This window comes from Chionomys nivalis, chromosome 22 (genome assembly GCF_950005125.1).
Source record: "Chionomys nivalis chromosome 22, mChiNiv1.1, whole genome shotgun sequence".
In the NCBI taxonomy this organism is placed as follows: Eukaryota; Metazoa; Chordata; class Mammalia; order Rodentia; family Cricetidae; genus Chionomys; species Chionomys nivalis.
This window is the reverse complement of record NC_080107.1, coordinates 43,742,046-43,766,796: the sequence shown is the minus strand read 5'-3', so window position 1 is coordinate 43,766,796 and position 24,751 is coordinate 43,742,046. Positions and strand designations below refer to the sequence as shown.

The 24,751-nt window shown below is 46.5% G+C and overlaps 1 protein-coding gene across 3 annotated transcripts in view; it reads right to left on the bottom strand.

The window, feature by feature from the left end:
• Nucleotides 1–2,402: 2,402 nt before the first annotated feature.
• Ddx31 (DEAD-box helicase 31) overlaps nt 2,403–24,751 on the bottom strand; it is a 68,586-nt gene continuing 46,237 nt past the window's right edge. Inside the window, exons 18-20 of one of the 3 annotated variants that reach the window (XM_057755740.1) lie at nt 21,676–21,787; nt 15,053–15,218; nt 2,403–3,115 (exon numbers count right to left, since the gene is read on the bottom strand). In XM_057755740.1, the coding sequence (XP_057611723.1) occupies nt 2,947–3,115; nt 15,053–15,218; nt 21,676–21,787 (447 nt within the window). In that variant the 3' untranslated portion in view covers nt 2,403–2,946. Of the gene's footprint in view, nt 3,116–15,052; nt 15,219–21,675; nt 21,788–24,751 lie in introns of those variants that run through there. The other 2 variants (XM_057755741.1, XR_009056011.1) reach the window with 2 other exon arrangements.

Genomic DNA, 24,751 nt, shown 5'->3' with positions numbered 1-24,751 from the left:
TTTGCAAAATGCACAGCAGCTAATTAAGTCAAGGAGCCCCTCGGCTTTCAAGTTCTTTTGCATGTGAATGCGGGTTAGTAAATCCCTCGATCTGGCTGTGGTGGGGTGTGAGGGGGGACTGTCCCCAACTCAGGGTTAATGAAGTGGGAAAGAAGTCTCTCATAGCCTCCTGCAAACAAAACCCCCCAAGCAACAAACCCTGCCCAAATCCTACACGGATTGACTTAAACCCAGGGGATAAGTGCTTTAAATTAATCTCATTGAATAAGAATGAGACCAAACAAAACTCTTTAAAATCATATTAAAAATCTATCAAAGGACAACTTGCGCTGGTGTGCTTTTCATTTTGTGAGAGTGGAGGAGGCAGGCTAGAGCAGCCACCCTCACATTTACACAGTGCAGTGTAAACCGCAGACACATTCTGACTATGTAATTGTCCTTGTACCGCAGAGGCGATTTCATATCTTACATTAATGAAGAACAAGGCTTCCCTACAAGTTTATAATTACAATATTTTAAATTGTCCTGCACTTCCCATCTGTAATAATAACTCCACAACCTCTGCAGTGAGGTGGGCTTGCGCTTCCCATCCATTTAGAAGGCTAAATTGGTTTCTCTGTTCCTAACCCAGGGGCTGGGTGCCCTCATTTAAAACAGAAAAAAAGAATGACCGTGAGAGACCCTCAGTGGACCAATCTAAATCTGGACTCCTAAGGGTGGGGACAACCAAGTTTGAGGTTAGCCTTTTCAGCTAGCCCTCAGCTACGAGGTTTCTGGAACCTGGGTGGTTTTTTGTTGTTGTTTTGTTTTACTGGGGGCACTATCCTGACAACTTGGCTCTATTTTTCTATGGTCTAGCAGAGCGAGAAAGTTTGACGGTCGTGGAGGCAAACTGGGAAAGCCTGTTGTTAATCACTCTCAATCAGGGAAACTTGTCACTGGAAAGGCCTGAAGTTTCCATCTCTGGGAGTGGCTTCTGCTGGCTGTGGGAAGTGCTGGACCCAGCCACTGGCAGCTTAGAATCACTTGTACCACAAGGCACACCCCCCTCTTCTTTTATGTACCAGGCAGGAGAGAAATCAAAGCAGCCCTCTGTGATCAGAACTGTCCTCAGCTGGGCTCTGTTTGGCCCCGCTTCTGTGGGAATGGAGGACACCGGTGATGTCCCACTGCAGACAGCTGCTCGAGGGCTCCCTGCCCTTCAGTGGGGGCTCTTCACAAGATGGACAGCAGCTGGGCTGCAAATGGGGGAAGGCTTTGGATCCCAAAACAAGCACTCTCCAGCACAGCACTCCATTTGCTGTCTGAATCTCCTGAGACTTTAATATGGTAACCAGGCTGATGTGAGAAAAATGCCAAGTCTGGGACCTCAGAAAAAGGTATGATTAAAAATACACACAAAATCAGACTATGTACACTGGAATCAGGCTGACATTGTGTACAACTGGTACCTGGGATGTACATCCTATAAAGATCCATAAGAGATTCATTTTAAGGTTGTTTAAATTTAGAGAACATTAACCCTGAATCTGCCGAGTCTATTTCCTGATGACTGCGTACTGTGTTACCTAAGCAGCATGTCCACCACTGTCTCTGACAAGACAGCCTTGCTAGTTAGAAAAGTACAAGTGTAAATTTCAACTTTGGGATCAGAGTCACTGTAACTTCAGTGAGGTCCCTGTTGCTGGGAGGCAGTCACAGGTTTCTGCGTAGCCATCCCTGATTACAGGCACTAATCCTGTTTTCACACAGCTGGTTGACTCTTCATAGTCTGATCCCTTATTTCCCAGCGAAGCAAGTGAGCCATTATAAACCCAAAGAAAGGTGGCCGACTTGTCCAGTCAGCTCCACACCTGCTGCAGTTTCAGAGGACCTTACAAATGTCACCAGCAGGCCCTGAGTCTGTGACTGCCAGTCTTGGCAAGGCTGCAGTGTGGGTGTTAACTGATCTTCCTCCCTGCAACAGCCTCCACCCTGCCAGTCTCAGGAGAGGGGCAAAGTATACAACACTTGCCCTAGGGCTTCAGAGGGTCTAGCAGGGCTGGGAGCACAGAAACCCTGAGGAAAGCAGGCCCAGAATGGTGCCCGAACAGAGCACGCTGCGCCTTAACTCTTTCTCTCGTGATTCCTCTGTAATGTCCAAATCTTACATTTATTGGGAAATCAATACACTCCAGGGGTCCTTTCAAAGCTTCCAGAAACACAATGGCATGTGGGGGTTCTGGGTCTAGGTCACAACACAAAGACCTCAAACCCTGAAGAGAAGACAGGCTCCAGTGGGAAAAGGCAAGCTCGGGTGCTGGTGCCTTTTGACTTCAAAGGCAAATAATAAAAAGGCAACAGTAAGTCAATTAGCCCAGAGACAGCGAGTCTTCTGCGGACATGAAAGAGGAGGCAATGCACATGGGGCTATATCATGTTTACGGAAGAAAGCGGTGCCACTGTCAACACATTTGGGTTTTTGATCCAAAGCAAAAAGTTCTCTCGGCCCTTCCTGACAGAGCATGTGGACACTAAGAAAATAGCTATTCAACAAATACTTTATCCTTTTGAACAAGTTCAATTCCAGTTTTTAACATTCCATCTTACAACACTCATGCAGTACACTTGTGGCAGCTTCATCTGACAAGCTCGCCAGGAGCCATGCTCTTCCAGGCTGATACACGCGATGCTTTGCTGTCCCCGTGCAGTCTCACCAGAGGGCTGAGCAAAGGCAGGTGACTCTCTAGTACTGGTCCCTGCCTGCTGGTTTCCATTAGGGCTCCTCCTCCAACAGGGGAAGGTCTGTGTTCAGAAAAAGGTACAGGAAGCATCACTGATAAGAACAGGACATCAATCTAAAGCCACAGGGTCTGCCAATCTACCCTGACCTGGTCCTGTGGAGATGAAAAACAACTAAAAGAAGTTTGCTGGCTGGTGATGAGTCTTCTGCATGCAGGAGCAGCTTCATTCTCTCCACAGCCCAGGCTTTCCAGGTGCCACCTGAAAGCCCCGCTGTTTGCCTTGCTTTCCACCCTTCGTGCCACCGGCCTCCAGTCCACTCGAGTATTCTGAGTGCAGGACTTCAGAGAGCACAAGGCGGTGCTTTTTCTGGCTCTTTCTCCGAGGGTCAGGCCTGAGGAAAAGTAACAGCAGAGAGCAAGACTTTAGTGTCTTTCTTCCCCATTTGGAGAGAGGCTGACAGCAGCTGGCTATGAGACCAGGAGGCTGACATTTTTGTATTAGCAGAAAAACAATCTCTTCAGTAGCACTTGTTTTGATATTCTATGCACCAGAAGATTAGATACGGTGCTGACAGATTTTCATAACGGTGGCAAAATATCATGGCATTTTTAAAAGTGAGGCTTTGTTCTGTGTTGTTTTCATGGTGGGGGGGGAGAGAAACGTACACACTCTCACACTCTGATGGCAAATGAGGTCCATGAGACAGCAGTTTGTCCGTGGATGGGAACGCCCACAGTGCAATACAATTAGCTGCAAAGCTTCCATGCGCAGGGCCTCAGGGATGAACCCTTGAGGTCTAGCAGACTGCTAGGCAGGTCTGGAAGGCAGGGTATCTATGCAGACTCCCCAGCACTCACTAGAGAGCAGAAAACACTCTGATCCTGCAAATTCCAAGCCCAAGTGCCACCAGAGCACAGCACTGCAGATCTGGGGCCAGAAGGAGGGCATTCCTTGTCTTGACCCACCACTTGATCAGAAGAAACTTGTAGAATTCAACCATTCACTGATGAGTGAGAATGGAATCCTAAGAATAAAACTCAGAAGCAATGACCAATAAGTTCATACTGGCTTTTTCTTTAGCACCCCACATGACCAACTCAGGAACTCAATGTAAGGAGCTCAAGAAAAGCTACTGGCTGCTCTCTGACTTGATAGCATGTTGTGTGGTTAGTCAGAGACTAGACACAATAAACAGAAATCCTTTAAAATCCAAGAATTAGACACAGCCATACTGTGCTATTAGCCTTAGTAGGAAGGTTGAAAATCCCACCACATTGAAGGTAAAGACATTTATAATCCCAACCAGAGCACAGGGCTGTAATGATAAGATCCAGTTTCTTTCTCTCTTTTTCTCTTTCTCCCCTCCCCCCCTCACGTATGCTGGTGTTTTGCCTGCTTATACTCTATGTGAGGGTGTTGGATTCCCTAGAACTAGAATTATAGACAGCTGTGAGCTGCCATGTGGGTGCTGGGAACTAAACCCGGTCTTCTGGAAGAACAGCCAACGCTCTTAAACCGCTGAGCCATCTCTCCAGCAACCCCCCCACCCTCAGTTTTGTCCTTGCAAGAGGAAGAAGAGTCAGCCTTGCCAGAGAAAAAGATTTGAGGGAAGGGCATGCTAGCAATGATATTTAGGGCTGGAAGTTTCTTCAGTTAAGTGTGTTGGGGCAGGGCTCAAGAGCACTAGTATCACACAGGGAAACAGTCCCTGCATTCGTGTTATCCTTAAGTAAGCACCACGGGCTGGAGGGGGAGAACTTGTAAGGCCATGTAGCTGGCAGACATCGGTATGAAGCCAGGTTTGCTTGGGGTAGAAGCAGGTTCTGCTTACAGTGCCCCTTTCACTTCCTTGGGAGCAGGACTTCCTTGGCCCTGGACTTCTCTTCCACGTCTGCCATGTAGGCAGGCTGTGGTGGTCGGACACTGACTTGCTCCACAGCAAAGGCTGCAACTTCCTGCACTAGTAGTTTATTTTTAGTCAGGTTACACGATAGACAGAGCAAAAGGTTCTGACAGGAAGGGATGCCTTTTCTTCCCTCTTGTTTGAAGTAGGTGCTCACAATGCGTATAATTTTAAATGTAACAACTTGAGTTTCAAGATATGAAAAATTTCAGTCAAAATATTCTCCCCAGCTTGCTCCTGCCGACACTGTAGACAACAGTAACCAGAGTCTCATCTGGTATCTGATATAGGAACTACCTACAGAGCAAGTGCAGCCTGTGGGAAGCAGTTCAGAGTATCACACCCATGCCTTCAGCTGCCCAATGCAGACACCTCCATAGACAATACACCCCACAGGGGCCCCTTGTAGTGAGAACACAGGTCTGTTCACAGGTAGAGAGCTGGGTGGGGCAGTAGGGGTAAGCTCTGGGGCCACTGCTAGACCTACTCTAGAAAGCGTGCCTCATAGTTGGGGTGGCTCAGTGGCAGTGTATGCTTGATAGCAGAAGTTACTCTGTTCACCTTCATATATCCTTGTCACACTCCCCAGCCACTTCCTGCAAACCCGGCAGCCCACTCATGCAGCAAACAAGCAGGGACCTACTACACATTCTGACCCAGGGTACTCATAGGTAGCCTCACTGCTGTCACAAAAGCCATGCCAACAAGATGCCCATCTCTCACAGCCAGCTCCAAATTTCCTCCTTTCTTCTTAGGCCCATAGCAGAGATGGTACGGTACAGATGGGAAGGTGGACCCCTCTAAACCCACGCATGCAACCGGCATTCATGCCTTCTGACAAGCTGCCATTCTCCCAGAATCCTGCCAACTTTCTAGTCCTCCAAATACCTGGACCCTCTGACTCGGGCTTCCTGAGCATCCACTATAGAAATCTTGTGGTTACCAAGCAACAGATCAGTTTATCTAATGCAGGGAACTCCCTCACAGTGAAGGCCGAAGACCCTATTCTCCAGGCTGGATTACACGGCAGGCCAGGCAGATGCCACTTACGGCTAGTAAGGCAGTCAACCTAACTAGCAATCTCCCCACTGCCACCAAGACCCCTGGAGGACTGCAAACTCAACAGGCAGTTTCCTACACAGAAAGCAATTTAACCCAGGGCCTTGCTCACAGCATTCTTTTGCAGGACAGGACTTACTATTTTCACTCAATCACTCATTCTTTTTTTTTTTTTTTTTTTTTTTGAGAAACAGGGTTTCTTTGTGTAACAGAGCTCTGGTTGTCTTGAAAATCACTCTATAGGGCTGGAGAGATGGCTCAGAGGTTAAGAGCACTGACTGTTCTTCCAGAGGTCCTGAGTTCAATTCCCAGCAACCACATGGTGGCTCACAACCATCTGTAATGAGATCTGGTGTTGCCTTCTGGCCTGCAGGCATACATGCAAACAGAACACAGTATACATAATAAATACTTTTTAAAAATCACTCTATAGACCAGAGTGGCCTTGAACTTATAGAGATCCACCTACTTCTGCCTTGTGAGTGCTGGGATTAAAGACATGTACCACCATGCCTGGCTCACGACAAGAAAAGATGTTTTAAATCTATTACTATTTTGTTATTATTATTCTTTTTTTAAAAGATTTATTCATTATGTATACAGTGTTCTGCAGGCCAGAAGAGGACACCAGATCTTACTACAGATGGTTGTGAGCCACCATGTAGTTGCTGGGAATTGAACTCAGGACCTCTGGAACAGTAGGCAATGCTCTTAACCGCTGAGCCATCTCTCCAGCCCCTTGTTGTTATTATTCTTATCATTGTTTATTTTTAAAATAGCTTTAGGGACTTCAGGCAACATAAAACCAAGGTGGAGTTCTTAAAAGACCAGTAGAAAATCAAGGGGGCTGGAGAGATGGCTCAGTGGTTAAGAGTACTGACTGTTCTTCCAGAGGACCCGGGTTCAATTCCCAGCACCCACCTGGCAGCTCACAACTGTCTGAAGATCTAGTTCCAGGGGATCTGACACCTTCACACCAATGCACATAAAATAAAGTTAAATAAACCATAAAAATATTTAAAAAAAAAATCAAATACTTTGAGGTTTGAACATAGGACAAATTACAGTTTGTTTCCTATAACAAATGAAAGATAGCCATTTTAAAAACTAGGAAGGAGAAACAAGAAGTTACTCAAAAACTCAGTCTAAGATAAGCTTGGCTTTACTATTGAGTGTTATAGGTGACTTTAAAACACCTGATGGCCCTGATAAAGAGCCAACCGACCAATAGTGAGGCAGGAGCAAGGACAAAAGGGCTAGCGGGCAGAGAACATAAACAGAAGAACACTGGGAGGAAGATATCAGGGGTGAGTTGCCCAGCTACACAGAGCAAGCCATAGAAAAAGAAGTTAAAAAAAAAAAAGCATACAGAAATAGAAAAAGATAACAATCTAGAGGTAAAAGGCAGTTGGGATAATTCAAGTTAAGAAAAGCTGGCAAGAAACAAGCCAAGCTAAGGCCAGACATTCATAACTACGAATAAGCCTCTGTGTGTATGATTTACTTGAGAGCTGGGCGGTGGGCCCCCAAAAGCCAAAAGTGTAAAAGGTCACATAATAGTGGACATTGAGTCAGTTCCTACACTTACCATGAACTATACCACCAGAAGTGCTCACTGGGCACTTGTGCTAGGCAGTCTCTGCTTATGTGTGAATGGCTATCATGAACCAGACGAATAACTGTTGACTATTATAAGGGGTCACTATCTGATACCTGGCCTCATGTGGACCAGGGACTGGCTGATTGGTGACACCAACACCTCATGTTTCTGTATGCAAATGGTACATACACAGCATTGAAGTCTCAGAGAGATCCACTAGGGGAAATCCTGGTCTATTTTCTGGAACTCTAACGATGTGCTGGGGCCACTATGGAGTGAGCATCCCTGAAAGTGGCAAGCCACTGAGACACAGGGCTTACTGAAGTACAGGCCATACCAATCAGAAGAATGTTCAAAGAGAGGAAGGCCAGGCCAGGGTGGAATCAGGAAGTGGGATGGGGAAGAGAAGAAAGCCTTTCCTGGCCACTTTGCACCGCACTAGAGACCAAGCATTCACAATACTGCCACGCTAGGTGACAAACTTTTGCCTTCCCACTTTACAGACGCTGTCACCAAGTGCTAGTATCGAGGCTACTCAGGAAGGGCAAACTCCAGAACGAAGCCTTTTCTATGGCACCATTCTTCCTCTGCATCCAGAGAAACTGACACCACGTCAGAGCCAGAACTTACCCACAAGTATCTCTTTACAAGCCTGCTGTCGTAAAGCAGAGCCGTAAAGCCCACCCTAGGATTCAATGCTTAGAGGGCATGAAACTCTGCTCTTCAATATATAGCCTTGTCTCCTGCTCTAAGTCCATTCTTTGGTTACACAAAGAATGATCTCACATAAAACAAAAATCCCCTTGGGCTAGAAAGATGGCTTTCTGGGTAAAGGTGCTTGCTGTGCGAGCCTGCTGACCTAAATCTGATCACTGCCCTGAACCCATATACAGTGGAGATGCCTTCTGACCTCCACATACATACCACAGCTCACTTTCTCTCTCACACATAGAGAGAGAAAAAGAAGAGAAAAAAAAGCATAGTCCCCATTACAGGGTTACGTACTTGTTACAAGAATGAAACAATTGGCACTCCAACAGAACATGTAAGGATACAGAGAGGGGAGTAGCTTAGCCTGGGCTCTAGTTTCTCATTTGGTCACTGAGGATTCTGCCACAGTAAGTGTCTAGTGGGGTCTCCATAGGATAATGTACAGAGAGAATTAGCTTGGTAGAGAACATGAGTTCTTAAGAGAGACGACCCCACTGCTGTCAAACAATTCACATGCTGAGTGTGGCATACTGGTGATCTGGAAAGCTGCATCTCAATGCCCCTCCCCACTTCAGTTTTTTGAAAGAGGGCATCTCTGCATAGCCCTGGCTGTCCCTGAACTCCGAAAGACCCACTAGCCTCTACTAGGATTAAAACCGCGCTCCACTGCACTCAGCAGCAACCCTCTTCTTGGTATTCAACAAGTTAATCTTATTTTTTGGACTGGGCCAGAATAAAGGTGACATTTGAAAAAGACTTGGAATCATCTCATACAGGTCAAAACCAGAGGTGGAAGGCTGGAGCACTCCCCTTCCTACTGCAGAGGTGGCTCAGCAGGAGTCGGGTTGGCTCGGAGAAATCAGCTCTCACAGAAAGGTTTTTAGGGTGAGGAAAACTAAACTATGGGAGGCAAGGGAAAGCTGGGGGCTAGCACATTCTTTCTTGACTTTCCAGATGACAGGAGCTAGGTAGGCTAGAGCAGGCACAGTTTAATGAGAACTACTACTCTCCCGTAGCATGCTGTCTCGTCTGGTGTGGCCAGTCTGTGGGACCGGCTACAGCTTCTAATTCCAGTGCTTAGATGACTCTAGCAGCAAACAGCACCATCTCCAACATCCTCCCAGGAGAGGCTGACTGGGCTCCTGTTCTTTGTGACCAGCCCTGACTGTGTGACAGAAAGCGTACCCTATGGCTCCTGGTGTCTGCAGGTGACTCAGGTGTGGAGGAAGCTCAAGGTCACTGTGAATTCCCTCTAATCGCCTCATTAGCCTGGTGGGGATGAGGGTCAGTTTGTTCCATGAGGAGGCAGAAAGCTGGTAATTGCACGATGCTAGTTAGAAAAAAATAGTGGTAGAAACAAAAGGGCAGATGTAAAGGTGGTGTACGCAGAGCCGTCATTACCCCAGAGTCCAGGGCAGCAGGGTATACAGTACCAGGGCTACAGAGAGGAGGGCCCCCATGGCCAGGACATTTGGATGGGCCCGTGAACATACTGTGAGCTTCTGACAGGGAGGATCAGTGCCCTGTGCAGGTAGTGTCTAGAATAGCCCAGTCACTCATTCAGTCACCTTTTTTTTTAATGTGCATTAGTGTTTTGCCTTGGGTTTCAGGTCACCTGGAACTGGAGTTACAGACAGTTGTGAGCTGCTATGTGGGCACTGTACTGGGAACTGAACTTGGATCCTCTGGAAGAGCAGTCAGTGCTCTTTCTTTTTTTCTAAAAAAATTTATTTATTTTTACGTATGAGTGCTCTGCATTACAGAAGAGGGCAGCAGATCCCATTATAGGTGGCTGGGAGTCACCATGTGGTTGCTGGGAACTGAACTCAGGACCCCTGAGAGAACAGCCATACTCTTTTTTTTTTTTTTTTTTTTGGTTTTTCGAGACAGGGTTTCTCTGTGGTTTTGGAGCCTGTCCTGGAACTAGCCTCTAGTAGACCAGGCTGGTCTCGAACTCACAGAGATCCGCCTTCCCCTACCTCCCAAGTGCTGGGATTAAAGGCGTGCGCCACCACCGCCCAGCCGAACAGCCATACTCTTAACTGCTGAGCCATCTTTCCAGCCCCTCAGCCATCTTCTTGATGACCTCAGGACAAGGGCTCTAGAGCACCCAGTCTGCACCTCCAAGTTTACTGCTTAGCCAAAGGCCCTTTGCATAGCTCTTCTGCTCCTACTTTTGTGGCAAAGACACTAGAGGAGCCTGCCTCTCATATTGTTAAGGACACCCTTCCTAGTCCCCAAATCAGGTCTGCAGTCACCTCTATGACTGAACTGTGGTCTTTGGGGAAGGACCTGGGCACCTGATTTTTCACAGTGCTCCTCAGCCGACTTTAGGAGTAAAATGTTTTCCCACCCACATCCTTCTGTCTCCACAGCTCTTGCTGGTGGTCTTATTTCCTCTGGTCTTCAAGTGAGACAGTGTTCTGGCCTTGGATGAGTGGAAAGAAGACAGTGATGGCATCCTGCTCTCTTGCACATCCTCACTTGGGAAGACAGGGAGACAAAGGGAAGCTGGTCCAGGCTGATCTTCCTGGAGACTCTGCAGTGCAGAGGTAGTCCAGCACCACTTCTCTCCAAACAGAGGCTGCTACTTGACACACAGAGCTAGGAAAATGGCTCCTCCAGGTAGGATTGATCATCTTCACAGTTCACTAATAACTGACCTCACCTCCTTTCATAGAACAATTCCTTTTCCCCCAGAAGTCCAAAATGATTCAACTCATTAAGTTCAAAGTATTTCCTTAGTACCTATCATGTTCCATGAGTGTGTTGGGCGTACAGGAACATGGACCTGATGGGGTTTCTGCTGAGGCACTTTCAGGAGACATTAGCCACACACATCCCACACATAGATACGACTGCATCATTGTGTCAGGACAGGTGAGGATATTTGTCTGCTCCGGCAGGTCTGAGAGGAGAGGGAGATAGCCCAGCCCAAGACCAGGTCTTGAGGGTGACAACAGGATGTAAATTGAGGCTGAGAGGCCACCAAGGCCCACTAGAGAAGCAGGTGCTAAGCAACAGGATGTCACCAAAAGGTTTTAAGCCAGGGCTGGGTTGGTTAAAGTATATTGATTGAGTGGGCTGCCTGCACAGCAGTGGTACAGGGGTCTTTGTAAGAGACCACCCAGGAGCTCAGAAGTCAGCAGCCAAGAGCTGAGCTTCACAATCACAGAGTTTTGGAAGTCAAGGGAAGAGATGGAGTCAAGGAGGCCCAGGGAACCAAGGTTGTGTGCTGCAGGATGGACCAGGAGAACACCAACTCAGGAGCAGTAGACACACATGGAGAAAGCCTTGTGCTTCCAAGTGTGGCTATGCCCAGCCTCTCATCTCACATTTGGGCAATCTGTTTTTTGCAGAATAACTGGCTCAAAGAAATTGAGAAAAATTTCATAATGGGCAGGACTCCAGGTTTTCCTTCAGCTAATTAAGTGATATTAGGAAGGTTGTAAATGCCACGTAAAATTTGGCAGCAAGCTGCTCCTAATGATGAGGATATTGCTTCCCAGGGTGATGCAGCTGCAGCTTCTTACTGCTCATCTTCAGGGGACCTGATTCTGCTTTCAAGGTTGTTCCAGAGTGCTAGAAGGTTGCAGCTACTTCCATACATACTCTGGTCCTCAGCCCCAGGAATACTCTGATACTGGAGGCCAGCAGAAGGGCTAGATAGTCACAGGGCCATCACAATAATGGCTAAATGCTTGTTTTTTACACAGATATTGAAGCAATGTTTAATACTCGGCATCTGGTTGGTCTCCACCATGATACCACGAAACTCAAGTGCTTGCCTTCAAGAGGCAAATGAACTGAGGAGAGAGGCCATTGCTTGCCCAAAGGCACACAGGCATGCAAGTGACTCAAGCAACTTGCATGTGATACTGACAGACTTAAGAAGCACCAGGAGGGCAAGGGAGACAGCTAATGGGGAACAAACAGAACCAACATCTCAACGCTTGCACAGTGGCACAGGGTGAGCACTTACTGGCTGTTTACAATGACATGGCGCACAGTGAGGGCTGTTAACATGAACAGTATCCCACGCCAGAGGTCTCCAGCGTGAGCTCCAGCGAATCAGCATTTGTGTTGACTCAGGTAGGGGCATGTCTCTCTACAAGGAATGCCATGTGTGATCTCCATAAGGATGTTTACCTATGTTGAGACATGACTTACAGGACTTTAGAAGTATGGAGGTTAAGGAACTGCTTGTCTAAGCTGGGCTGGCCTGGTAGGGTCAGCCCTCAATAAGTTCTTCTCCCTGACTAAGCACAGTCACATCTAGGAAAGGCTAAAAAGGTTTTAGAATGCTTACCTTGTTTGATAAAATGGGAACTAGTAGGTAATACTACTAGGATAGATTGAGAAAAATGATACAGATAAAATAAAATCATTTAAGAACAGCTAAAAGCTGAGACTGCCATTCCTCCATTAATTTGAAAGGAGATGAGTTGGGACAGAGCAGGGACAGAGCTGTCGCTGGTGAGCACACTAGAGGTGACGGCAGGAGCTGGGCGAACTGTCTTGGGAAGGTGGTGCTGGGTGTATGGAACAGTTCACACACGGCGGGTGACTGAGGAACTGCACATTCAAACTTCCACACTGTCAGCGACACCAGCTCTGTTACTTTGGAACCACTCCCCACCAAGTGAGAAGGAATCGTGGCCCTAACAAAGCATGTCCCTGGACTTACCTCTCTCACGTGTGCCTAGACAGACACCCTAGTCAACAGTCCAACTGTCCTTGCACAGCAGAAAGGCCCTGGTCCCATGTCTCCAGAGAAGATGGCAATTTTAGAGGACTATGTTGCCACTTTTGCTTCCTGGGAACTGTTGTTTTTGTGATGAATATTGCTAAGGGGCCATTCAATATTTTACCAACAGCACCTGTGTACATGTACATGTAGATGTTTGGGGTGGGGACTGTTTTGACAGGTTTGTGTGTAGGTGCCAGAAAAGGTTTTGTGACTATGGCTGTATTCCCATGTGTCGAGAGATGTTTTCTGCTCCCTTTCAGAACTCAGGGTGAAGAACTGAGAGACTGAACACTGAGAACACATTGGAGACAGCACTTATTTTCTTGTTCTGTAAAGTGGATGTGTAAAGAGAAAGAGGTCATGTACATGAAAGACAAAATCCCTTTGCCATTGCATGGGAATGCTCAACAACTTAAGTCTCCTGACCTGCCTTGTCCTCGATTCATACTTGACCAGCACCCAGTTTCCTGTTTGAGGATGATAGTAGGATCACAGCCGGCTGGCTGGACTTTGCTAGCAGACATCATAGTTTGTGCATAGCATGTAATTATTCTTTCTGGCAGTAAACACCAGAAACTGGGAAGCAGAGCAACTGAGGACTGAGTGCCACTATTGCACTCATCTGCACGTGACAGAAGGAACCGGTTCTCTTTCTTGACAGGCAGATTTCAGAGAAGACGTTCAGCTCAGAACAATAATCAAGGCCACAGCAGGCCCAATTCTTTGCACCTTGTGGGGTTTAATGGACTTTTCTTTCCAGTCCTTAAAAAGCAACAACTGGCATTTGCTTGAGTCCTGACGGAGATGTGTGGACAATCTGTCAGGTTCTCTCTGCCACTCACCCTGGCCACAATTATATGGTTCATGTGCAGATTAGCTGCACAGTCATTCCTCTTCCAGGACTGACAACACTTCCCCAGTACAGAAAGGTACCTACTGTCTCTTCGGTGCCCGTCTGTGTTAGAAAGTTAGGGGCGGGGTGCATGGTGAGAAAAGCCTTCAAAAGAAGGGCACAACAACAGAAAAGGGCTGCTACAGAGTGGTGACATGGTAAGAACAGAGAGCGGCATAGCCACTCAGAGTAATCCTATGACACACTGCTGTCACTCACTGCCTGGCTCCCTGCTGCGCCAGCCAGACATCAAAGGCAGCCCCATACCATCTTACATGCTCTTTAGCAGCTAATCAGCCCATTCTTCCCTGAATAAAGCCCTGTTCAATCAGCTGCTCACAGGGGTATAGTGGCCTTGGTGCCCATCTGCTAGCTAGGGTCAGCTGAGACATGAGGTGGCAGTCGCTCTCTCCCTAGTGGCTTCTCAAGGTAAGGTCAATGCTGCCACCAAGTCATTTGCTTCCCAGGACCCCATGAGATTGGGGCTGGAAGTGAAGTCTGAGTCCCTCAACTCTAAGACCACTATCCTATACTGGGCAGCCCTTTTCCCTCTGATGTCAGGTGCTGACCAAGCTAGTGAGGCAACAGCCGCAAAGCATGAGGCTGCCTAACCTCAAGTGAGAGAGGGAACGTGGTAGCATTTGCAACTAAAACTAAAACTACACCAAAACCTGGGCGAGGGAGGAAAAGTTTCTGTCCTCCGCGCTTACTTCTTCACAGTCTTTTTCCTATACAGGTCACCCAACCCTGAGATGTGCCCCTAGCTCAAGGCCCCTTACAGAGCACTCTCAGGGGCCTCCAGTGCTCTGACTATGGTGTGAGGCTAGGCCGGCTGCTGAAAGAACACCATTCCTTAAGGAGAGAAAGGATACAATACAGACACTCTGAGAGCAATCATTAACACAGCTCAGCACTGTGGAAGGTTAGACTCGGACCTGAGGTACATCAGCAACAATACAGTAGGGTACAGGCGGCTCTTCTAAGTCCCCAGTCCCAACCCACTCCATTGCTCACAAGGACAGAGACCGCTACGAGAGTTAATGATATGGAACACACCAGAAGCCTCCCAAGTTACTCTACTGGCACAGGAAGACAACTCAACAGACTCATCTTTCTGCTCAGTAATCCCCACTGCACTTGTGTCCAACTGAATTTTTTTTGCAGAATTAGGGATGATTATTTTTCCCCTTGCTCCAAGTGCTTCTGCATTTTGAGACAAGCAAACACTAGTGGTAACCTCTCTCTCTCTCTCTCTCTCTCTCTCTCTCTCTCTCTCTCTCTCTCTCACACACACACACACACATACACACACACACACGCACACACACGACAGAAGAGCTGGCCACACCAGTCTTCCAGATGACCTTGCCTGCTAATGTAAACAGAGCTCTGCACATCTAGCTCCCATCTCACCTTTTCAAGCCTGCCTTCTTCTTCACAATGGAGACATTGAGGTTTCTAGGAGCATCTCTTAGCCCGAAGCTCTTAGCCACATGCCCAAGGTGCAGGGATCTAACATGGAAGATGGGCTTCAGCTCCCTGGGGTAGGTCGCATAGGCTCGGATGAAAGACTGCAGAGCTAAAATAAAAAGGGAGGAGAAAGTAAGGAGAGGGGAGGGGTTCTGAAGTCTCAAAGCCACCAACTTTACCTTGCCAAGAAAGAGAAAGGAACCAGGAAATTACAACAGTCAACCTGAAGTCACACTTGTATATGTTCTTAAAGTCTCTGAAGGGCTGGGGAGACGCTCACTGGTTAAGGGGGACGTACAATCCCTGCAGAGGACCAGAGTTTGGTTTACAGCACCCACACTGGACAGCACCTAATAGCCTACAACTCCAGCTCTGAAGGGATCTAGGTTTCTAGGAGCATTTCTTAGCCCAAAGCTCTTAGCCACATGCTTAAGATGTAGGGATCTGACATGAAGGATGGGCTCAGCTCCCTAGGGTAGGCTGCAACTTGGGTTCTTCAGTTTGTTTGGTTTTTGGGACAAGGTTTCTCTGTGTAGCCCTAGCTGCCCTGTAACTTGCTCTGTAGACCAGGCTGGCCTTGAACTCAAGAAACCTGCCTGTCTCTGCTTCCCAGTGTTGGGATTAAAGGCATGCACCACCACTGCCTGGCTCCAATTTGGGTCTTTTTTTTTTTTTTTTTTTTTTTTTTTTTGGTTTTTCGAGACAGGGTTTCTCTGTGGTTTTGGAGCCTGTCCTGGAACTAGCTCTTGTAGACCAGGCTGGTCTCGAACTCACAGAGATCCGCCTGCCTCTGCCTCCCGAGTGCTGGGATTAAAGGCGTGCGCCACCACCGCCCGGCTTGGGTCTTATTAGAATAAATTAGTCAGCAGCAGGAACATTCCACTAGGGAAAGAGAGTCAGCGACTGTAACCACTCCCACTGTTCAAGAGGAGCTGTCAATTCCATCCTTACCAGCGGGATCCTAAGGGCTAATTGACACCACAAAGGGTCTGAGAACTGCTTCAGCATCACTTCCATGACTCGCCCAGGTTCAAGGTCTATGGCCTGTCCTCACAACCATTCTCACTTTCATTTGTTCCTCCCTAGGCAACTGAATTTACCTATGCATACCACACAGATGCACACGAATACACATAATTAAAACAATAGAAGTTAAAAAAATCCCCGAACAATTGTAGCCAAAATTATCACTCAAATAAATTGTATAAAATTTGTCTTTACTGAAGAGTTTGCAACAATTCAACTGGGTAGGGCTTGTTTTTTCTTTTGTTATACACAGTCTCAAGGCTGACCACAGTGCCTGGCATACAGTATATACTTGATACCTGTTTGTTAAGTATAGTAGAATAAATGAAGAAACTAAATGCTCAACATTTTCTTACAAAAATGTTTAGATAATTATATTAGGAATATTTTGAATAGTTAATGCATACATGTATGCCAAGGAGAAAGGAAATCATAAAAACTAAAATAGTGCAAGTAACAGCTGACTGGGGTACCTGCTACATGTTTAGAGAGCCCAGCTGCAAAGCTGCAGCCCCACTTCATAGTTAGGAGGAATGGGTTCTGGACGCCATCTGAGCTAGAGGAGATCTGGGCTCCATTCCTAGGTGCTGGTGTTTTGGCTGGGCCCCTGTGCCTTACCCAGACATCCCCCTGTGGACAGACTTTCCTGTATCTGACTCCCTGAATACCCCACAACAAGAGAAAGTGAATGCCTTGCCCCCACCCCCAGCAGAGGGACAATATGCAATGTATTCTGCCCGCTGCTGCTTTTTGACCTTCACACCCGGCTCCTCCACCAGGAGGGCTGGAACCAGCCCTGTACCACTGATGAAAGAGGCATCAAGCCCAGCCTCCCTCACCTGGGTGGTTGAGCCACTGGACTGGCAAGTTTGCCCACAGCTTAAGTGTAATATCCCAGCAGCACCTGGAGATTGTCGTTTATGAACAGTAATAAAAAGTGTCATTTTAGCAGATCATCTCCTGGAAGGATCCTGGGAATCCATCAAAGCTCTATTTACTGAGCAAAGTGAACTCCTTTTCCCAATCGATGAGAAATAATAAGCACGGCAACTCCTCTGTACCTCTCTCTTAAATCTGTGTTCACTCCCCTTCCAATAACCAGGGACCAGCTCTTTCAAAGAGCATCTTTAACACTTCAAATGATCTGCACTGTCTAGAGGGTTCCAACACAGGTCCCACCCAGATACATTCTCAGAGAGAAACTTGCTGACACTGCAGTGACCATTAAAACCCAACTCCTCTATTTCCCTTTCTTCTCCCAATCCCAACACTTACCTCTGGTCTAAAACACCCCAATGAGTCAAGCCAATCCAAGAGTCTGGGTCACCCCAAAGTCAGCCCATATCTCACTTCCTGGATGCCACTCTTCTCATAAGCAGCTGAGCCCTGGGTATCTACCTGGTTCACTACCCTCCTGCTCCATAACACACACTTCCAGGTGGCAAGAAAGTAGATCGATATCTGTCCTAAGAGATGTAGGTGCCCCGCTGGAAGCTTTATAGGGATAACAAGTTGCTGAGCAATGGCAGGAAATGTTTATGCCCAGACATCGGCCCAGGCAGCATTTCACACTGCATATTTTTACTAAACCTTTGTGTCTTCCAGGTTCTAGTGTCACTGGGGACCAAGACAGCTGGCTGTCCTTGCACACTTGCATGGACTTCCATGTTTGGCTAACTCTGAGACAGCAGGGGCAGGATGTGGTTCACGCTGGCAGTGTCTATAATGCACAAAAGGAACAGGGCTGTGGGACCAGCACAGCAGAAAGTGGAGAACTGGAAGGAGACGTTTATTCAGAGTGACGGACGGAGCTACAGGCAATGAAAATTGAGCATTTTAGTTGCCAGCTCTTATTTCCAGGGAGCTACTTAAGGTATATGAATTAGAGTGAATTTGTCTAAAATAATCCACTTGGACACCCTGTCCTTTTTTATTCATGGGCATCTGAATCAGGAATAGGAATGTCATACAGATGACTCCTAGGATAAGAAGGCAGAGGAACAATACTGCAGGCTGGAGACACTCCTCCTGCCCCACATCATCTGGTCCAGCACAAAGACATACATACCTATACCAACAGCCACATTATCCAAAGGACGTGAGAAAAGAAATGCCTTGTAAATGGGTCTCTTAAAAGACAAAGCACTTGGCAGCTGTGCCCAGCCAATGCCTTCCCACTGAGGTGAGGAGGTAAATGTATTACCACTAAGAAGTATCCTTTCCGCCAGGTGGTGGTGGCGCACGCCTTTAATCCCAGCACTTAAGAAGCAGAGGCAGGCGGATCTCTATGAGTTCGAGGCCAGCCTGATCTACAAGAACTAGTTCCAGGACAGGCTCCAAAGCTACAGAGAAGCCTTGTCTCGAAAAACAAAAAACAAAAAAAAACAAGAAAAAGCGTCCTTTCCAAGCACAGGTGTAAGGGCTACACATGATCTCTGTAGGGAGGTAGCAGATGGAGATGACAGACTATGGGAACAGGGGCATGTGTAGGCAAACTCTGCTCTCCAAAACTTTGAGAATCTAGACTGAGAACATATTACAATTACTTCTGCAGTCCGAGTCCCTAGCTAAACGACACACAGAGGGGAGGAAAAGGAGTGACTGTTCTAAAGTCTGGGGACAATTAAACTGACTATTAATAACGATGGGGTTGAAAAATGCAAAAGGACAACAAATGCATACTTTCTACCCACTTTCTACCTAGTTTTCTGCCATAAAGGCAAGGCCAGCTGCATTGTTAACTATTCATGAGGCAGGTTCTGCAGTGTCTCAAAAGGAAGCAAGCTGGTTGAGAAATTTGTATATGTAAACTGAAATGCAAAGGTGGTATCCATTTATGGGATACAGTAACTTTTTGTAGGTCATAGGTTCAGTTCCTTTAGAGTGCCAGATGCAGATACATTCCTCCAAACCTCCCAGTAACAATCCTAAGTAACTCGAGAAATTAGTGAAGGTCTTGGTGTCCGAGGTAGGTGACTGAGATCTAAGGGGTGAGGGCAGCTGGTTCCAGCCCTTATAAATCTGGCATGAAAGTCAGTAGGCAAACAAGAGAAGTGCTGTACACATTTTCTTCTTGTATGGAAACACCACGAATATGGGAAGCAGCTCTGCTACTACAGCTTCAACTGCTTGTTGCTGACTTTCTTTCTTTTTTTTTTTGTTTTTTGTTTTTTGTTTTTCGAGACAGGGTTTCTCTGTAGTTTTGGTGCCCGTCCCGGAACTAGCTCTTGTAGACCAGGCTGGCCTCGAACTCCCAGAGATCCGCCTGCTTCTGCCTCCCGAAGTGCTGGGATTAAAGGCATGCGCCACCACCGCCCGGCTTGTTGCTGACTTTCAAGGGACTATCCAGGCTCCTATACAGGGCAATCTTGCCAAGGTATGGGAATACCACTGACACAGCCAAAGTGGACAGTGTGGACAGGCCTCTTTCTTTCCACTGTGATGTGACTACCAACCCGAATTCAGCTGTACCAGTCACCTTCCTCCAAAGGTCAAAATCTACAGGAAGGTTCTTGAGAACTACGGGGAATTGTTTAATTCATTTTTGGAAAATGCCGAAGACGGTATTATTTGAGAAATGAATAGAAGGACACACACCAATTGTATATGGCTGGCAATAATAGATTTCATTATATTCTATTTGAAGTGTTTTGATAACCAAACCCTGGGCTGAGGGATAATGACGGCTATCTGAAAACATCTGTTTGTCTTTTTGTTGCTGCTGTCAGTGTTGGGGATGGAGCTAGGGGGCTTTGTGCTGTCTGGGCAAGTGTTCGACCACTGAATTGCATCTCCAGTCCCGCTGCTCTGTTTTTCTCATCTATTGCTTGATGCGTACTCCCTGGGGCCCAATCTCTAGCTTTCGATCTTACCTTAGGGCCAATTCTCTCATGGCAGCCAGGTGGTCTTTTAAAACCTAGGGCCAAGATGGGCATGGTAGTGCACACCTTTAATCCCAGCACACAGTAGGCAGAGACAGAGGAGGCAGAGGCCAGTCTGGTCTATAAAGTGAGTTACAGGATAGCCAGGGCTACAAGAGAAACCCTGTCTCAAAAGAACAAAAACAAACAAAAAAACCAAACACAACATAAAAAATTAACTAATCAACCAAACCCCTTTGGCGCATTGAGCCACACCTTAGTTCAAAGTTCTCAGGGTAACCCTACAGACCTCAGAGCAGCCTTCAAGACCTACAGGAGTCTGCCCTAGCTAACCCATTCTTGTGCCTTCCTTCAGAATATACTTATCCCATTTGGTTTTGTTGAAGTATCACCTTCTAAGTGGGGCTTACTCTGGCCTCAACCACACACACCTGCCCCCCCCTTACCTGTTGTCCCTTTCTGTAGTCTGTACCACGATCTAAAACACTAGCTTACGACACTCCTTATCTCACAGCTGCTGCCGTACCTTTAATACATCAGCTTACAAAGCAGAGGATGCTTTTTACCTGCCTCCTCATGCACTGAAGTATCTGGAACAGCACCAAACTCTAGTAACACTGCCAAATAAATTACTTTTAAAAAGATACTTCTGGCTGGGAGCGGTGGTACATGCTTGCCCAAGTTTAAGACCTGTCTGTCTCAAAACTAAATAAAAATTGTTTTTAAAAGAACGATAGTCAGGCTTGGTAACACCTTCAATCCAAGCACTCAGTAGGCAGACAGTGTTGAGTTTGAGGCCAGCCTACACTACAGAATGACTTCCTGTTTAAAAAAAGAAAACAAACAAACTTCATTTTCCTCAAATATCTCAAGGAACTCCCAAAAAGAACTGTGTACTCCTCCAACTTGGGTTCTTCAGTTTGTTTGGTTTTTGGGACAAGGTTTCTCTGTGTACCAGGCTGGCCTTGAACTCAAGAAACCTGCCTGTCTCTGCTTCCCAGTGATGGGATTAAAGGCGTGCACCACCACCGCCCGGCTTGGGTCTTATTAGAATAAATTAGTCAGCAGCAGGAACATTCCACTAGGGAAAGAGAGTCAGCGACTGTAACCACTCCCACTGTTCAAGAGGAGCAGCGGGACCCTAAGGGCTAATTGACACCACAAAGGGTCTGAGAACTGCTTCAGCATCACTTCCATGACTCGCCCAGGTTCAAGGTCTATGGCCTGTCCTCACAACCATTCATTTGGGCCCTCAAACAGGAACTCCTTAGGTCTAAGGCTTCCAGCCCTTACATTCACCTCCAATTTCCACCCTGACAACTACTTCTGCCGACACGTCATCTCTGCTGTCTGGTGTTCAAAGACAGAGGAAAACAGATTCCTAAGATCCAAGCTGTTGGGTCAGAAGCTCTAGTCCCGAGATAAGCCAAGATAAAGCCTCATTTGTGCAAAAGATGGAGATGTATGAAATTAGCAGTTAATATCACTTTAAAGCCTTCTGAGCCTGATTCCAAACCCTGCAGAATTACTGCAGAATGAAGGCTTTGATTGGTACACAGAGGTCCCTGAATGTCCTCTCAACCATGGAAGTGTGTGGTGAGGGTGAGGCCAGCACCTTGTGGGGCTCCCCTCCCCAAATCTCCCGAGAATTCCACCGACCTTTCTTTGCCCAGGAGACCATCCCCTCACTGGAGTGCACGAAATCTTCAAATACTGTCTGCAGTACTGTGGCTCGTTCTCGGATTTCCTGGGGGCCACTGGCATGGGATTTCTGGGAGGTGACGGAAGGATTAAAGGAGGCAGAGTTGAAGTCAGGAATAATGAAGCAGTTTATAATAGATTTAATAACAGTAAAATCACAGGGTAACCACCCAGGGGCCAACGAGGGTAATCCTTTCAATATTACTAGGGAAAGAAGGGAGCTATAAAGATGTTAAAGTCAAGCAAAGATGAAGACGGCATTAAGAAGGAGCAGACCAGGTCTATTTATTTGTTTGCCTACTTTCCTTCACGCCCTCTTATCACTCATGTTCAAAGTGAAAGACCTTTGGAAGCTCTGGAGTTTTCCAAGCCTAATTCTGCCATTTTAAACAGTGAGCATGTGCTGTTTTTTAAATAACTTTTCTCCGTTATCCCCCCTCTCAGTGGAAAAAGGCATTTTTTTTTCCTTAAGACCATTCCAGTGATCTGCCTAAATTCAGCCTTAAAAGGCTTTATATCCAAGTCTTGAGTTTGCGTCCCCCTTCCTGGAGGTTGCTTGCCAGTGTTTTAGGTTTGCTCCAGAAGCCTGTAATCACTAAGCTGAGTTCTGAGGGCCTATTAAGAAGGCAGCTAGCTTTTCAGTAAGTCACATTCAAAGGCTGCCTGCAGCCAGGAATACCACTGTAGCCACTGAAAACTATTAAAAATATATAAGAAGACAATTTTCGTCTTTTAAAAGTCCCAAAGAAAAGATGTCTTTTAGAAATTTCTTCTAGAAAGCTGTGATTTTTATTTCCTTTATCTCACAACCAACAAGGGACAAGGAGACTCTAGCCAAAAGAGGCGGGTCACCCGAGTGCCCCAGACTCCTCCTCCTGTGTAGACTCCAGGCCTCCTCTCTGCCCTTAGAGGACAGGTGTGAGCACCTGTGTCTGGCCGTGTCTTCCCCCCTTTATTTTTAAGGCTGGAAAAGGAAGAACAAAAGGGAGAGGAGAGAAAGTCTCTTTTTGGACAGACACTCTTCTCTGCATTAATAGAGATTTAACAACACGAAAGTGGTTTTGGTATAGTCACATCACCCTGCTACCTGTTTGGCTGATGACAGTCTAGCTGATTTCACAGTACACAGTGCCCCTAAGGGTTTTATCCACTACGATGTCAGGAGAACCGCCACTGAGGAGTCGTGTTACCAAAGTGGACATTTGCTGTTGTCATTAGCAAGGATTTCTCACCTCTTAACTGATGTGAGATGCAAACTTTTCCACTGCCCTCCTTTCATTAAGCCACCTCAGCAGCACAACTGTCACCTTGCCTGCATTTTTTTTTTAATATGAATGTGAAATTAGTGAGGATGCCCTTTCCCCTGGCGGACAGAATCCTCTGTTATTAAAAAGTAAAGCACTTTAATAATGAAAACTTTTTCCTCTTTTTCCTGTGTTTTAACTGTTTAAAATTAATGAGAAGGGCAGAATGGTTGTCAAAGCGATATTGAAAGCCGGGCAGCCAGGACCGAATAAGCACAAAAATCCCTCTAGAGTGTTAAATAAACAGAGCTGCAGCCCTCTCTGAATCCCTCTGTTGGTTATTGTATACATTCTGTAACAGCTCTCAGAATAGATCTGAGAGCCAGGGAGGCAGAGAGGTTTCAGAATTCCAATAAAGGCCTCAAATTAAAGACAGCCTGGTGCGAATTCCAGGAGAAAATTAAAGAGACCTCAAGCTTAAGTGACAGGTGACTTGCTTCTGTGTCACAACTGTCAGGGGATTTAGTGATAATATGGCAATATATTACAAAGGGCTTTTCTTATTCCCCCCTTTAGGTTTCAAAATGAGGCATCTTTTCTTCCCAACCAAAAAAAAAAAATATTACATATATATAATGTGAGTGTATGTACAAGTGAAACGTGTAAAAAAACGATAAAATCAGGCTTACACCGCTAAAATGATGAGGTCAGTTTTAGTGAAACATAAGAAAAAGTTAATGACAGAAAACAATACATTTAGGAAAAAAACATGTCTTACCCCCAATTCCAGAAATACTTTCAGACTGCCCCTCCTGAGAATGAATGAGGCAATTTTTGGTTGTGGGGAGGATAGTCTAAATTTAAACTGAAGACAGAATGGGGCAGAGTTCGGCAGTGCCACCTCAGCCCTAGACAGGTAAATGCTCCTGTAATGAGAGTGGGTCAGAGCCCCGAGGCTTGTGAGCAGGCAGCACCTGCCTCTCCCACCCTCACAATCACAAGCTGGCTACTGGCTAATGAAGCCAACCTGCAGCTAGCAGACTACGGGCAGTTGAGAAAAACATACTTCCAGCCTTCTACTGGCTCTCAGTGTGCCTATGTCTGCAACACCCCACTGATCCTGGAGACAAAAGACTGAGAAAGGATGAGCTAGGGGCTCTGATCTGGTTTTAACACTTTCCAATGCCAGCGACAGTTTGGAGAATTTTACAAGTAGAGCTCATAGGACACACACACACACCAAAAAAAAATAAATAAATAAAATAAATAAATAAATAAAAACTTGGATAAAAACATGCTGGGAGGGTGCACACTCTCCCTGAAAGCTTCACAACACCCAGCAGCCAAGAGACAGACGCCTCAGAGAAAGCTAGGCTGGAGCACTCTGACTATGAAAAGTTCTAGGTGACGGCAGTGGTGGGTAGGGTGTGTGCACAGTGGAGGCATTGCGCTGAACAGCCAACTTCCAAGATATAGTTAACTAAATGGGAGAATTTTGTTTTAATCACTTTCCTGCCAAGCTAAGCTTCACCCCATGGTCCCCAGAACCTTCTGAGTGCCTTCCAGTCAACCTGAAAGATTAAATTTATTCTCTTTGTAAAGGTGAACACTCGCACCTAGACGCAGCTGTATATATATTTCATACACCTAAATATGAAATATACATTTTACAGATGCTTCACTCGCTTTCCTTCTGTTCATGGAAGCCCAAAAACGTGTGTGCCAAAGGGACATTTACCATGGGCTCGAGTGGAGCTGGTGAAGAACACGAGCATGGCAAGGAGATGCAG